The sequence below is a fragment of the Diospyros lotus genome, chromosome 14, assembly GCF_014633365.1.
Source record: "Diospyros lotus cultivar Yz01 chromosome 14, ASM1463336v1, whole genome shotgun sequence".
Taxonomy (NCBI): domain Eukaryota; kingdom Viridiplantae; phylum Streptophyta; class Magnoliopsida; order Ericales; family Ebenaceae; genus Diospyros; species Diospyros lotus.
The window spans coordinates 6,523,001-6,539,290 of NC_068351.1; the positions used below are offsets into that span (position 1 = coordinate 6,523,001).

At 40.8% G+C, this 16,290-nt stretch overlaps 1 protein-coding gene across 2 annotated transcripts in view; it reads right to left on the reverse strand.

Moving 5' to 3' along the window:
- LOC127790349 (rhomboid-like protein 15) overlaps nt 1-16,290 on the reverse strand; it is a 29,630-nt gene that overhangs the window by 9,981 nt on the left and 3,359 nt on the right. For both annotated transcript variants that reach the window (XM_052319815.1, XM_052319814.1), the window contains exons 3-6: nt 12,819-13,122; nt 12,466-12,498; nt 12,269-12,360; nt 12,073-12,146 (exon numbers count right to left, since the gene is read on the reverse strand). In XM_052319815.1, coding sequence (XP_052175775.1) covers nt 12,073-12,146; nt 12,269-12,360; nt 12,466-12,498; nt 12,819-13,122 — 503 coding nt within the window. The remainder of the gene's footprint in view (nt 1-12,072; nt 12,147-12,268; nt 12,361-12,465; nt 12,499-12,818; nt 13,123-16,290) is intronic.

Here is a 16,290-nt window from a genome sequence, read left to right on the forward strand (position 1 = left end):
GTTCGCTTGTGTGCCGTGTGGTAGTTGGTGTTATACCACCATTGGGCTAAGGCTACCCAACGACTCCGGCTCTTGGGTTTGGACACGCATAAGCATCGAAGATAGGTCTCTAGGCACTGATTGACTCTTTCAGTCTGCCCATCGGTTTCTGGATGGTAGGCAGACGAGAGATGAAGCTTAGTACCTAATCCCTGAAATAGGGACTTCCAGAACTGACTTGTAAAAACTTTATCTCGATCAGAAATTATTGCCTTAGGCAGCCCATGGACTTTGAACACTGAATCCATTAGTTTCCGTGCAACTTCCGTGGCTGTGAATGGATGGGCCAAGGTGAGGAAGTAGCTGAATTTCGTTAACTTGTCCACCACCACCAAAAGAGTGTCCGCCCCTTCCGATTTTGGTAATCCCTCAATGAAGTCCATGGAGATGAGTTCCCAGGCCTGTGAGGGTATTTCCAAGGGTTGAAGGAGGCCAGGATAAGGAACTTGCTCATGTTTGCACCTTTGGCAAATAGTACATTCTGTAACAAATTTGGTGACATCTTTCTTTAGGCCCTTCCAATAAAAGAGTTGCCTCACCCGTTGGTAGGTTACATTGAGCCCAGAATGTCCCCCTATAGGGGAGTCATGTAGGCTTTGTAATATTTTGGTCTTCAACAATTCATCGTCCCCAATCACCACTCTATTCTGGAACCTCAATAGTCCCCCTTTTAATTGGTAGGGTGAATCCTTAGTGGCTTGTGCGGAGAGCCGGATAAGTAATTCTTTAATCCAAGGGGTCTGGTCATAACTATGGGCAATGTCTTGCACCCAATCTGCCACTACAGCCGAAATGGCCTGACAAGCAGCTGGAACATCTCTCCTGGACAAAGCATCGGCTGCCTTATTCTCTTTTCCCTTACGATATAAGATGGTAAAATCAAAACCCATCAGTTTGGTTATGCCCTTCCTCTGTAACTGGTTGTGTACCCGTTGCTGTGCTAAAAATTTGAGGCTCTCGTGATCCGTCTTGATGGTGAATTTCCTGCCCTCCAAGTAGTATCTCCACCTTTCGACTGCCATGAGGACTGCCAACAACTCCTTGTCATATATACTGAGGCCTTGATGTCGAGGAGCTAATGCATGACTTAGGTAGGCCACTGGACGCCCTCCCTGGCTCAGCACGGCCCCTATGCCGGAGTCACATGCATCTGTTTCTAAAATAAATTCCTTGGAGAAGTCAGGCAAAGCCAGTGTGGGAGCTTGCGACATGGCTGCTTTCAGGGATTCAAAAGCATTCTCAGCTTCCGGTCCCCACCCAAAGTTATTCTTCTTAAGTAGAGTGGCCAGGGGTTTACTGATTATTCCATAGCCTTGTATGAAGCGCCGGTAATAATCAGTTAGGCCTAGGAAACCCCTTAGTTCCTTCAGGGTCTTTGGCCGGGGCCAGGCCTTCATAGCTTCAATTTTGTGAGGATCAGTACTAACCCCTCGGCCAGAAATAATGTGACCCAAATATTCAATCTGTCCTTCTGCAAAAGAGCATTTAGACCTCTTCACATATAGCTGATGGAATCGAAGGATCTGAAATGCTAGTTTAAGGTGGGTTAAATGCTGGTCCAAGGTGGTGCTGTAAATGAGGATGTCATAAAAAAAAACCAGTACGAATTTGCGTAAATAGGGAGCAAAAATATGGTTCATCAACGCTTGGAAGGTTGCAGGCGCGTTGGTGAGGCCGAAGGGCATTACCAAGAATTCGTAATGCCCTTGGTGGGTTCTAAAGGCTGTCTTAGGACAATCGGCTGATCTCATGCGGATTTGGTGGTAGCCGGAGGTTAAATCAAGTTTAGAAAAGATGGAAGCGCCTGTTAACTCATCTAGCAGATCTTCGATAATGGGTATAGGAAATTGGTTCTTGATGGTTAGTGAATTGAGTTGCCTATAATCCACACAAAATCTCCAAGTTCCATCTTTCTTTTTCACTAGGAGGACGGGAAATGCATATGGACTTTGGCTTGGTTGGATCAAGTTTCGGGACAGCATCTCTCTTATGAGTTTTTCGATTTCAACTTTTTGTATGGGAGAATACCGGTAGGCCTTTAGATTGACTGGTTCACTGTTGGGTTTAAGGTGAATGGAATGGTCAAGGATTCTATGGGGTGGTAAGGTTTGGGGAGTAGCAAACAGATCCTCAAATTCCATCAACAGATTATGGATGGGCAAAGGAAGGTGTACCTTACTATCCACCAATGCTGAAGTAGTGTTCCTGGGTACAGCAAGCTCCTGCTCTTCCTCTGATGATGTCCCCACGTCCATTGTATAAATGGAGTGCAACTGCCCCATGGTAGTACTCCCCTGTTCTAGCAATTTTTGGATCCGTTTCCCTGAAGCCACCTTACAATCCCCTGTTTCTTGACTCCCATGTAAGGTAACCTGATGGCCCTCCAAATTAAAGGTTACTTCCAGCGTGTTGAAATCAAATATCAAGGGGCTCACCGTCTTCATCCAATCTACCCCTAATACCACATGGCATCCTCCCAACTTGAGGATTCTCAGATCAGCTGAGAATTCCCTTCCACTCATCAGCCATTTGAAGCCCTTACATCGGAATTGGCTAACCATTCTGGTTCCATCAGCTATTAATATTGACAGTGGTGGAGTCTCCTGGAGATTACACTGTAAGTTATGGGCTGTGGTCTCATCTAGGAAGCTATGTGTGCTGCCACTGTCTATCAATACGACTATCTTCCTCTTCCGGGCCACCCCAGTCACCTTCACCACTCTACCAGCTGCTTGGCCCTGCAAAGCATGCATTGATATCTCACCTCCCTCTTTTTCCATCGACATTCCTTCATTTTCATCCATATCCGCTTCCTCCTCCTCGTTTTCCTCCTGACCTTCCATGGTAAGTAGTAGCTTCTTACACTGGTGGCCTTGCCCATACTTTTCACCGCAACGGAAGCATAGGCCTAGTTGCCTCTTTTGGTCCAGTGTGAGACTTCTCGGTTGAGTCGCTGGCTGGAGAACCTTACTAATAGGTCCTCCCCGCGGACTCTGTAAGCTACTACCCCTGTGATATCCCCCATAGGTGTGATCTTCCCTGCTGTTTTTGGTCGACAGCTTATGTCTCTTCGCAAACGTTTCCATTGCAAGCTCTTGCAGTCTAGCTTGCTCAGCTGCTTGTGCCACAGTTGTGGGATATAGCATCTTAACAGTCGGTCTAATTAACTCATCCAAACCACTGATAAAGCTCGAAACGAAATATTCCTCATCTAAGTAAGGCTGCGATAGGGATAGCAGGGATCTTAGTTCTTCAAGCCTAGTTTGGTACTCCTCCACTGTTCCATTCTGTTTTAATTTGTTAAACTCCTCAATTACATCCGATCTGGTCTTCTCTCCGAACCTTCTGCACAATTGGTTAACAAACTCTGGCCAACTCAAGTCCAGCCTGCCTCGACTCCAATTTTGGAACCAGGCATCCGCTACATCATTAAGATAGGAGGCAGCCATACATACCTTATCACCTTCTGAGATTCGATGTTGATAGAACACTCGTTCGCATCTGCGTATCCACCACCTCGGTCTATCTCGATCAAAGGTCGGAATCTCCATCCTCAACCCCGTCTGAACGGAATTGTTACCCCCTAGACCCCTATGTTGGGCCCCCTCCCCTGCCTCCGTGGGTTCCTGTGGTCGCTGCCTACTCAGCAGTGCAGTAAGTATTGGTGCCGTTGTCGTCCTTGGGGGAAAATCTGTCGGTAAGCTGACATTCGGCTGCCTAGCAAACATGCTCAACGCCGCCGACAGTTGTTGGCTGAGACCTGAGAATTCCTCTCGTAATCCAGTCACAACTCGATCCAATGTAGCCGTGTATTCCGATCGACTCTTGTGGATCTCCTCTTGTGTATTCCGGATTCCTAACTCCAGCGTCTCCAACCGATCATCCACCAGTTCCTAGTGTTGTCGCAATCCTAATTCGATCGCGTCCAATCTTACCTCCATCTGCTTCGCTCGCGTTCCATCGACCATCCTCTCTGCCAGGTCGCGGGCTCTGATACCAAATGTCACGCTCGATCCTTGTAGAAGAGGTTCCTTCCGGAATTCTGGAAGGGACGATTAGGCGGGAAGAGTTTGGGAGGGAAAGAGAAGAGCAGAATGTAGAGAGAACGAGAGACGTGTGAATGAGAATGAGAGGGAAAGGAAGTCAGTGGAATAATCCTCACATGAGTTCCCCATCCTCAGCTTATCTCTATTTATAGGACTTACAAGTGGGGCGCGGCAGTTAGGCAACTGCCCAAGCGCGCGCCAATTGAATTGGCAACCAGAAAGTATTACAATTCTACAACTATACTACCTCTTACAATTATACCCATCTACCCTTATACCTCCCATTACAATTATACCCTTGGGCAATAAGGTGTGTCAACAATGGCATGCAAAGTTAGGGCATCCATCATTCAATGTATTGTGTTTGGTTCAATGTACTTGTTCTCATTCAATTCTTTCTTTTTGTGATTCATGTAAAATTGGAAAACTCCATCAACTTCCATTTGTTGATTGTCCAATTACAGCAAAGAAACCACTTGAATTGGTTTACTCAGATTTGTAGGGCCCCTCTCCTACTTTGTCTGTTGAAGGTTATCAGTATTATATTGTTTTTGTGGATGCCTATACAAGATATACATGGCTATACCCTTTGAAGCTCAAATCCGATGCCCTATCTACATTTATAACTTTTCATAAACTTGTTGAAACCCAATTTCAAACCAAAATTCAGGCCTTACAAATAGATAACGGGGGGGAGTTCAAGGTATTCTTGCCTTATCTTCATAGCAGTGGCATACAACCTCGATTTACTTGTCCCTATACCCATCAACAAAATAGTGTAGTCGAGAGAAAACATAGACACAGACCAAAGATAGGGCTCACTTTATTATCTCATGCTAACATGCCACTCAAGTTTTGGGTTGAAGCTTTCCCAATAGCGGTTCATACTATCAATTTGCTTCCTTCCTCTCCTCCCAAATTCAAGACACCATTTGAGCTTCTATATCACAGGTAGCCTAATTACCTAATGCTATAGCCTTTTGGATGTGCTTGTTTTCCTTATCTTTGGCCTTATAACAAGAACAAGTTTGATTTTCATTTAACCAAGTGTGTTTTTATTGGGTATAGTCATGTACAAGCAGGTTATAAGTGCTTGCATCCTTCTGGTCAGGTTTATATTTCACGTCATGTGCAATTTAATCCGGATGAATTTCCCTTTCCTTATTTGTTTTCCTCTCTTCTACTATATCTCAATCTTGTTCTAATGGATTTTCTGATAGGATCCCTAATAGAAATCCAAACAACAATCAAATATCAATAGCTATCAGACTTTCCACCCAAAGAACAAAAGCAACCCAGGGCGTTCGAAAAGCCCTTAACTCTCCCTAAGACTCAATACAAGAACAAAAACTCCCCCTCTCCCAACTTCTTCCCCCTCTATATATTCTTCCCTCCCTCCTCCTCAACAGAAATCTGTTACGCGCTTGCCGGGTTGTTACACAACCCAGCGATTTCCCTTCACTACCCCTACACACATGGCTGGCTGTTATGCCAGCCATCCAATTTACACCCTTGCCCTTTGTCTTTGATAAGTCATCAAGTGCCTATCATTACTCCCCCCCCATCTTTCACCTTGTCCTCAAGGTGGAAAAATGGAAACTGTTGTTGGATCAAATGGTAAGGTTCCCAAGTAGCTTCCAATGGGGGTAGCCCTCTTCCATTGTATGAGCACTTCGAACCCCCGTAAGTTCTTTCCGGACCCTGGTTGAACTTCCAACACCTTGACTTTGTCAGTTGTTTCAAGGCTTGCCAATTCTCAACCTCATCATGAAGTTCACCCACATTTCCATAATTATTTAAGATCTTTGGGTCAATACCATTGGGCACCAAGTTCTTCACATTGAAGCTTGCAAGCAGTTTCTCGATACAGGAAAACAATATCTGGAAGTAGCCCTTGCCTTGGTTATCATTACTTAAGGCAACCAAAGGAAGCTCTGCAATTTCTTGTCCAAAAAGCCTGAAGATTCTGGCTTATACAATGGATGAGTGCACCATTAATACTGCACAGTACATTCCTCCAAAGTCTTGGCCCCTTGAGCTCCTTCTATAAACCATAGCTGGAATTAAGTCACGTCTAGTTCCTGAATCGACAATAGGGTCAAAGCATTCATGGAAGATGGCAACTGCTTTTGAGAGCAACATTCTAGTTTCCCGAGAAGCAATTCTGCCATTGAGTACCCTCCATCTCACATCAAAGTCAGAAACCATATGTGGAATTTTGTCCTCATGCTTCTTCTTTGTGACATCCAACAGAGAATCTTGGATCTTCTTTTCTCCACAAGTTAGTAAATTTTGTAAAGCAAAATAGGTCATCCTACAACCCATGCAACAGAACCACTTTCCCTTTGGCAATTTCTTTAGATCGGCCATCTTATGTTCCTTCAAGCAGCCGACATGATATTCTTTCTCACATTGATCACAAACTATAACAGTCTGTGGGCCAAATCCAGATTTGCTAAAATCAGAACCTCTGCACAAAACACATGCAATGACCTCAGCATCTTTAGAATTTTTGACAATTCTAATACAACGTTTGGTTATTTCTTCAATAGGATCAATTCCTGAAACCCTTCCAGCTGCTATAGCATTAGCATTACGCTCCACAAACTTACCTCTTTGGAACATATTTTGGCAATACGGACAGTACCATATACCATGAGGAATGCTTGATAGTGATGCACATTCATTGGGCTCCACAACAGAATGCAAATTGAGCCCTTGACTTCTAGAAACAGGCTGCCCTTCCAACATCATGACCTGCTTGGACAAGGCACCCACCCCCTCATGATGGTGAGAATACATGGGGGGCCCTCCATTATCAACCAACCCCATGTAAAATTTCTGAGAAACCTGGCTAAGAGTCACACCATCTTCCCAAACAACATGGATCGTTGATGGCGCCCCCTTCCTCGGCGAGATGCTCTCCTTGGTTGTCACCGGTTCGGCCGTTAGCGGCCTTTTAAATGGATCGATCGTCGGTTACCCTTCTGCCTCGCTGTGGAACTCCCCAACACCATCGTCGTCGGCAGCCACTCTGCCTCGCGACACCATCATCTGCTCAACCGCCAATCCCCCTTCAATATGCAGCTCTTCCCCCACGCCTTTCAGCATGGACCCTAAGCAATTCCTTAGCAACCCCTTCAACTCTTCCCAGCTTCTCAGTCTTCGTCTCCGTTGCTTGCACTGGACCCATGAAAGAGCAGCACCCTCCAAACACAGTGCTGCTGTGTCCATCTTCTCCTCGACAGCCAGCCCATTCACCGCAACTCCCAACTCTTCACCCGTCGCCTTAAGCTTCGCCCAACTCCTCACCTGTCACCTTCACTGCTCCCACTGGAACCACGATAGAGTCGCTCCTTCAACGCATAAAGCCGCTGTCTCCAGCTTCTCTGCATCGGACAGCTGGTTCACAATGAAGTAGCGCTCAGCCTTAAAGACCCAGCCATCTGGATCATCTCCCTCGAAGATGGGTATTTCCAGGCGTCTCCCACGGTACTCCTACCTTCCGACACCATCGACCCAGTCGCCCCCTTCCCCACTTCTCACTCCAGCTACCGGCATTCCCTCCCTTGTCAAGGGCAAACCCGCAAGTGGGTCTTCCTTATCTCGCTTCCCCTTCCTCTCTCTTTCTTGCTCCTCCCGTCTCTCCTCGTTCTTCCTCTTACTCTTGCTCGCCCGCTCTTGTTCTTCCCATCTCGTTCGCTAGGTGTCTCTCCATCATTTGAAATGCACTCCTCATGGCATCATCTCTCAGTTGAATGCCTTCCACCCTCATCTCCAAATCACCGACTGGATCAGTCAAGTTCACCATTAGGATCGAAATGCTCTGATACCAAATTGATAGGATCCCCGATAGAAATCCAAACAACAATCAAATATCAATATCTATCAGACTTTCCACCCAAGAACAAAAGCAACCCAGGGCGTTCGAGAGGCCCTTAACTCTCCCTAAGACTCAATACAAGAACAAAAACTCCCCCTCTCCCAACTTCTTCCCCTTCTATATATTCTTCCCTCCCTCCTCCTCAATAGAAATCTGTTATGCGCTTGCTGGGTTGTTACACAACCTAGCGATTTCCCTTCACTACCCCTACGCACATGGCTGGCTGTTATGCCAGCCATCCAATTTACACCCTTGCCCTTTGTCTTTGATAAGTCATCAAGTGCCTATCATTTTCCACTCTATTTTTCCAGTCTCTTCCTTCTTCTACTTCCTCTACAGTAGCACAACCCTTACATTCTTCCTTGTCAAACACTGATTCCTCAGCTTCCTCATCCATTGGTTCACCTCCTGCTATTGCCGTTTCATAGCCTCATTCTAGGCCTGCTCATGCCACTAAACACACAATTGCACCAGCCTCTTCCACTCACCCTATGCTTACTAGGTCCAAGGCCAAACAACTTCAGCTTACCTCTCCTCATGCCCTAGTGGGTTCCTTAGAGCATAGTTCTGTTCATGAGGCCTTTTTAGACTCACAGTGAGTTAAGGCTATAGAGGAAGAGCTTGCAGTTCAATCATACTTGGAATTTAGTTCCATTTTCTGAGGATATGAACCTCATTTGCTACAAGTGGATTTTAGAGTTAAATATAATCCTGATGGAACAGTGCTTAAGCACAAGGCTCGATTGGTAGCCAAGGGATTTCTTCAAACACCAGGAGTTGATTATGCTGAGACTTGTAGCCCTGTTGTTAAAGCCCCTACTATTCGAGTTTTATTCACCTTAGCTATTACCTTTGGTTGGGACATTCAGTAGGTAAATGTAAACAATGTTTTTTCGAATGATGACCTTACTAAAGATGTGTTTATGTCTTAGCCAGAGGAGTTTGTTGATGCTCAGTATTCTTCACATGCGTGTAAGCTAAGGAAGTCTCTCTATGGCTTTAAGCAAGCTCCTCGAATTTGGTACACAAAGCTGAGAGTTGCTCTATAGTCATGGGGGTTTATATGGGGTTGTGTTTGATGCTTCATTGTTCATTAAGCGCACTCCTCAATTTGTGTTGTTTGTATTGGTGTATGTAGATGATATCATAGTCACGGGATCTAATACTGCAGTCCTTAGATCATTTATTCAAGATTTGGACACTAATTTTGCTCTAAAAACTCTAGGATACGCTCATTACTTCCTAGGGTTTGAAGCTCATAGAGATCATAATGGGATTTACCTCACACGATCTAAATATACCTTGGATTTATTGCAAAAGGCAGCTATGCAAGATTGTAAACCATGTAATACTTCCATGAATTCAACTATCTCCTTAACTGATGAGGGTGATTCTTTTTCAAATCCATCTCTATATCGAACCATTATCAGGTCCTTGCAATATTTGACCTACATTAGACCGAATATCTCATTTGCAGTCAATAAACTAAGTCAATTTTTGTCCTCTCCTAAACAACAGCATTGGATGGCCTATAAGAGATTGCTTAAATATCTCAAGGGTACCCTTGATTTGGGTTTATTGTTCTCACCAACACCTACTAATTTACCCTTAGTTGTCTACACTGATGCGGATCATGTTGGTTGTACGGTTACCAGGCGGTCAACTAGTGGTGCTTGCATGTTTCTTGGGAATAATCTGATAGTGTGGAGTTCTCGGAAGCAGTCAGTAGAGCTAATAGCTCATTGCTCAAGGGGTAATTGAGATATTGTGGCTAAAGTCACTGTTTGCAAAGTTGGGATATCAGTGTGTTTATACACTGATTGTATGGAGTGACAATATGGCTGCTAAGAATATTGCTGAAAATCCTGTGTTTCATTATCGCACGAAACACATTGAGATTGATGTGCACTTTGTGCGAGAAAAGGTGGAAAATGGTAAGGTGGAGATTTGTTATGTTCCTACTTCCCATCAGCTAACTGATATCTTCACTAAGGGTTTACCAAGGAGCAGATTTTAGTGTTTGTGTGATAAACTCAGTCTAAATTTGCCCTTCAGAGGTCAAGAGGGAGTCTAGTGAAAGAGCATATTACCTGAGTTGTTACTGTATTTATGCTGGTGATTATTTAATTAGTTGTGCTATTGTTGTAATTTGCTATATAGTAGGTTACTTTGATATGCACTTATGTTGTCATTGTTCAATCTTAGTTAGGCGGTGGCTTAGGCTTGCTGAGTATATATAATCAACAATGCCTTCATTTTATGTATCTTTGTTCTCATTTTGTTCATTTTATTTTCTCTAAGTAAAGATCTGAGTATTCTTTTATCTCGATTGTGCCCTAGCTTCTTTGCCCTACTTTCATTTGTTTCAGCAAGGTTATCAAAATATTAGATGGCTGCACATTCCAGTATTTTGGGTGTGGCACCCGTCCCTTACATAGCACAAGTCATGGATAAATGTCAGACACTTCAAGATGTGCGTCATACCCACCAAATGGTGTCTAACCCCACATAGTGGGATTAAGGCTTGGTATGTTGTATGTGGTTCTTGTAATCTCATTTTTGGATATGTCTAGGATGCAAGATGGATACATGCGCCCATGGGTTTGGGTAGATATGACAGACATGTCTGAACATATAAGGGGGTCTTTAATAGAGTTTTTAGAATTTTTTTGGAGGTAAAACCTATAATTACAATATTTTTTTGAGTAAAGAATAAAAACAACTGCAGCAAAAATAGGTAATTTTTTTATGTTCAATAATTTTATGTCACAATTATGAATGTCATGGTATCTTTATGATAGACAACTAGTGGGTTTTCCAACAGTTGTGTATTGTAAAGAAGAGGCATTTTCTTTTTTCTTTTTCCCTTTCTGGGTAGATAAGGAGAGGCATTTTCATATAGGATTAGCAGTAATCTTTAATATATGCTTTTTGGTTATTATGTTCACGACCACTATTAAAAAATAAATTGAAATATATTTATTTTGTTGCATTCCAACTATATCTGCATCTTTTCTTTTTTTTTTTTAATTACCATACCATGTGTCCATTTTTTATCACTATCCATACTTGTAATCATATTAGTGGTTCTTAACCTTTTTATAACTTTTTCAGAACCCAAACACTTGAAAGGAACCATATCCATAAAACACCTTGCATGTCTATTACTTAATGAACTAGAATTCCATTTCTAAGTTCAAAAATATATTGAAAACCAATTATAAACTAAACCAATGTATGTCTACAATTACCAGTCCTCCCTTGTCTAAACTCTTTATTTCAGGAAGTTTGAAATCCATAACTTTCAATTTGTTTTGTAAATAGAGTTTTTTTTTTTAAATGTATATTAAGGCATCTCCTTAATTATTTCCGAATCTGAAAAATGTGACTTATTTCCATGTAAAGACATATACATATATACATATGTATTTATGATTTGAGATGCCCCTGTCATGGTCATGTCCTAATCATTTTGAAAGCTACCATGTTGGTATGTCGTTAACATATCTGGTTGTGTCCATATCCATGTTTCTTAATAATCAACCAAGCTAAAGAATGAAACTTGTAAGGAGGTTATTACTGATTATACATTGTTATAGATATTTCAATTACCACTGAAGTCTTGAACAAAATTGGGTACATCCAGAAGTTCATATCTTTAGGTGCTTTATACAAGATCACACACAATTAGTGTAGCATTTGAATGAGCCCAATTGCTACAATATCTATCATATTCACAGGTACCAAAACATAAATCACAATAATAGGTCAGTTTAGAATTGTTAATTTTGGATTTTCCAATAGCTTCATTGATGACTAACACAAAGACACAAGAGGCAACCTTCAAATGCAATGTAACATAAAATAAAGCAGTTCAATTTCCACATGGCATTGAAAAGACTGTAAAATTAAATTCTGAAATCTCATGACTGAAAAGTATAGCAACTTGTGAATATGCACATACATGTCATAACAATCATAAAAATACAGATTAATAGCCAGGCATATCCCACATAATATTTCAATCAGAAGAAATGCATATGATCTTTGAACAAAAGAGGAAGGCATTAATCAACAATTGGAAACTCTTTGGAGATTACTTACAAGCCAGGAGGAGGATTCAATGGCAGAATAGAAAGATGTTCCAGGCAGTAGGAAATTGAATAGCCCATATGTATCTGATAGCAAAAAATGTATTATCATACAAAACTTAAGAACATTATAACATGGTAGTCAAGGAAATACATGTATATGCAGTTGGGAAGAGCAGTAGATCTTGTAAACAGTTGCAGAAACATACAGGCAAATCCAGACAAAATGCCACAGAGGTGACCAAGTAAAGAGACATTTGTCATGAGAAGCTGGAAGACTACCAATAAGATCCATGCATACCTGATACACAAGATCCAAAGTTCCATTAGAGGTAGTGAAGATAAAGTAAAAAGATCAAAGAAATGAAAAATCAAGTTGCGTCAGAAAAACTGTCACATCATTTACCATTTAGCAGGCACATTAAATAGTCCAAACATGCTGCAAGAAAATAAGGTGTCAATTAGTAAATTTCAGAATCTTAGTTGAAAATAGAGAATTAAGAAAGTTCATTCAGAACTTTGAAGCAAAAATACATAGGCTGCAATGCACCAAGGGTTCAATCACTCAAGGAGCTACAGCGTACATGCATTGCTCAAACAGGTATTTGCTGTTCATCTACTGAATAGGTTTACAGACTTTCACAGGTTTCACACAAAACCTTATCAGCAGAGAAAGAAAAACAGGAAGAAACAAGACAGAGTAAACAGTAATTATATCGATTAACATTATTCAGGAGTCAAGAGGTAGAAAAAACACACCTTCTGTATTGAGCTCCACTTAAACTTGTCTCTATAACTATCATAGAAAATAAGATCCCTGAGAAGCCTATAGCACATTCATTCATCAGATATGGGTGAGGACGAAAGGGGTTGTGGGCTACCAATACTGCTATAAGAAGATGAAATACAGCATTGCTAGTAGCCAATAGAATTATCATGTACAGCAGGCGGACAGACCCCATAACTCTCTCCAGCTCCGAGCCCAGAGGAACCAAAGCCATCATGTTGAATAGAACATGCAGCAGAGAACCATGAAAAAGGATGGAGGTATAAATCCTATAAACTGCAAAATGAAATAAAATCAAGGTTAGTACCAACAAATGTCATTGGAGTTTATACAATTGACATGAGTGCTGGACTGAAGCTAACAATAGCATGATACAGGCAGATAAACATGAGATGTTATAACTCCTTACTATGAAATAGAATTCAAACAAAATCAGAATCATTGGCACCTCAATCAGAGGATATTTTAAAATACTTTTCCAGAAAGTGTGACCAGCCAGCGGCTGTATATTCTGACTAAGAAATGTGGACAAAAATAGTATAGAGCAGACTACATATGCCTGGAACTGAACTACGAAGGACTTGCCAGGCTAAGAAACATATGGACCTAGAAATAGATGTGCAAACATGGGCAGAATGTACGGTGATTTAGAAAAAATAAGGGTATAGTGATGGCAAGCATACAGTCAAAAAGTAGTTTTTTTTAATATATATTTTTGTTTAGTAAAGTTTATGAACATAATAGGGAAAAGCTAAAATAATATTGAAAAAAAGTACCACTCATACAACATGATGATATCATTTAATATATAAAAAGTGATAAAATATGTAAAAATATTGAAAAAATAGCACCAATCCAACTTTAAAATACCATTAAATCCATAATAATGATAATAAATGCTTATTTTTGTGCTTTTTTCTGTACTCAAAAAACTAATTGTATTTGTAAATTTTAAACTAAAAAAGAAGTTTCAAAAAAACCCTACTAAAAATTTCATCATATTCATATCCAACCTATCAACACGTGCATTGTACAAGTGTCCAAAAACAAAAGTAGTAATAAAAAATCTAGATAAATATCTTAGAATGTCATAACACATATATGTATCAGATACATGTAGGCACAAGACAGCACCCAAAATGAAGAGTCTGTGCTTCCTAATAGCCAGGCTACTTTAGCCAGACAAAAAGAGGCTTACGCAAAGGTCAAGAGAGATCTTTACTATAGATTCAAGGATAGTTGTATTTGTTAATTAATAATCAGGGATAACAGATACTGGAAAGGAACTTCCATGATGTAAGTTCTTCCAACACAATATCCTCTCTCCCGCTTGAATAATATATTACAAGACAAACAATTTCATTGCCACACTAAGTTACAAGTTCAAACCACATAAAAAGCCTCTTGACATGTAGGTTAAGATTGCATACATTTGATCATCTTTACATACTGTTGGGAACTTGGGCACTAGATTGCCTCTTTTCTAAAATGACTACACTTCTAACAAAGAGTAAAGCAAATTCTATGTAACCAAACAGCTTATAAGCAATCAGCATGTGGTGTAGGCAATTTTCTTCCTTCCGCTATATCTTGCAAGTATGCATTATGTTCAAGCTCACAAATCATGCAGAAAAATCAGATGAAGTTTCTTAACCAAATTTCTTTTAGTTTTATAATGCTAACAAAAATTATAGATAATAACAAAGTCCCTTGGTTGAAATCTTTCTTCCCACTGATATATCATTCACTGCAATTTCCATCCTATTATTGCCATGTAGGAAAGTATTGTTGGGCATGTGATTTAGTAGATTCAAAAGGGTGAGCATCAAGTGGCAAGGTGTAACAACTTGCATCAATTACCCCAATTTAGTCCTTAATTAATGAAAATTAATGATGATGTGCCATCATGATTAAGAGGGAAATTAATCATAATGGTCTAAGAGATGGAAAATTTGTCCAAGTTACAGAAAATAGTATAAACAAAATGAGAGGTAGGTTGAACGTAGGTGGAACATTTTGGTTCTTGATCCATGTGCAGGAATATGTGTGTGATGTGTGTGAAAGAGAAGAGAGTAATACATGCTATATGGGTCAATGACATGTAGAGGCTAAGGACAAGGTAGCATGCATGGATGCATGGGGTGACAAATAGAGTGAGGCTTGCAATACGAAAGATATATATATATATATAGAGAGAGAGAGAGAGTACATGCACGCAGCAATTAAGGAACACGTCCTGAGGAGGTGGGAAATGCCCCCAGATAAACACTGGCTCCTTCTGGCTAAAGAGGGAATGTAAGGGAATTAGAGATTGAATTGATGTTAACATAAGAGGAGAGTAGTGGTCTGTAGTGACAGCGTACTAAGATAATGGCGAAGGCATGTTGGGCATTAAATGAGGAGTAAATTGGTCCTATTACCCACCTGTCAACAAATTGGTCTGTAAAACCAAACAGCTTATAAGCAATCAGCACCTATTGTATAATGCGGCTGGTAATTACTCAGCCAATCATGGTGCCATTATCCATGGGGATGGTATTTGGCCCAAACAAAATTGTAAGATACAGGATGTGAGGAGTCAATAATGTAGGAAAAAAAATTATCCTCATATTTTAGATAGGAAATTGATTAACTGTAATGTGGGAAAGAGGTCCCCAGACTCCCCGCACAAAGGAATAAGGTAAATGAGCTAGCAAGAGGAAAAACAATTAAACTCTCACCACCAACAGACCTATTAACCAAGCTGTTATATACAAAATTGCTGTCAACAAGACCAAACCCCAGTTTATTGGTCTATCATCAAAATACACCAAAGTAAATCACTCAAACTACAACTGATATTAGTTTGTCCATCATCAATTGATGGAGAAAATTTTAAAGTAGGCCTAGACACTTCACAAGGCAACTTCACCAGGAGTGCATATATTTGGAACAAGCTATTCAAAAAGGTAGTGATTGGTAGTTAGACAGAAGTCCTAATCTCCAAATGTAGACCATAACAGCTAGCAATGTAGGCTTTTACAATAAAAGAACAATTCTACTACTATTGTTTTTCTTTTTAAGGTATTCCATTCACTTTTTTACAAGGCATTTCTAGCTAATGATGCTAGTAATTTCTTACATGAAGTTTTTTACCATCTAGCATGAGAGTCATATATATCACTGCTTAGTCACAGCGCAATGTCCTTTTTGTACCTTCAAATTCATCATGCCTTCAGTTCATCTAGTATTAAAATTCTTAATCAGTTGGTAAAAATCATCTTTGCTGAGGAAAGGCAACCCACAAGCTATTGCTGGGCGGTAAAACTATTTTCTCACTTCCACCTTTCAATGTACACAGCAGCAGTGTTTAAAAAAGCACACTTTAAGAGCAAAGTGCAGCATACTTGAGGCTTTTTTGTGTGAAGCTCGGCGAATTTAGCTGAGCGCGATGGCGTTTAGTTG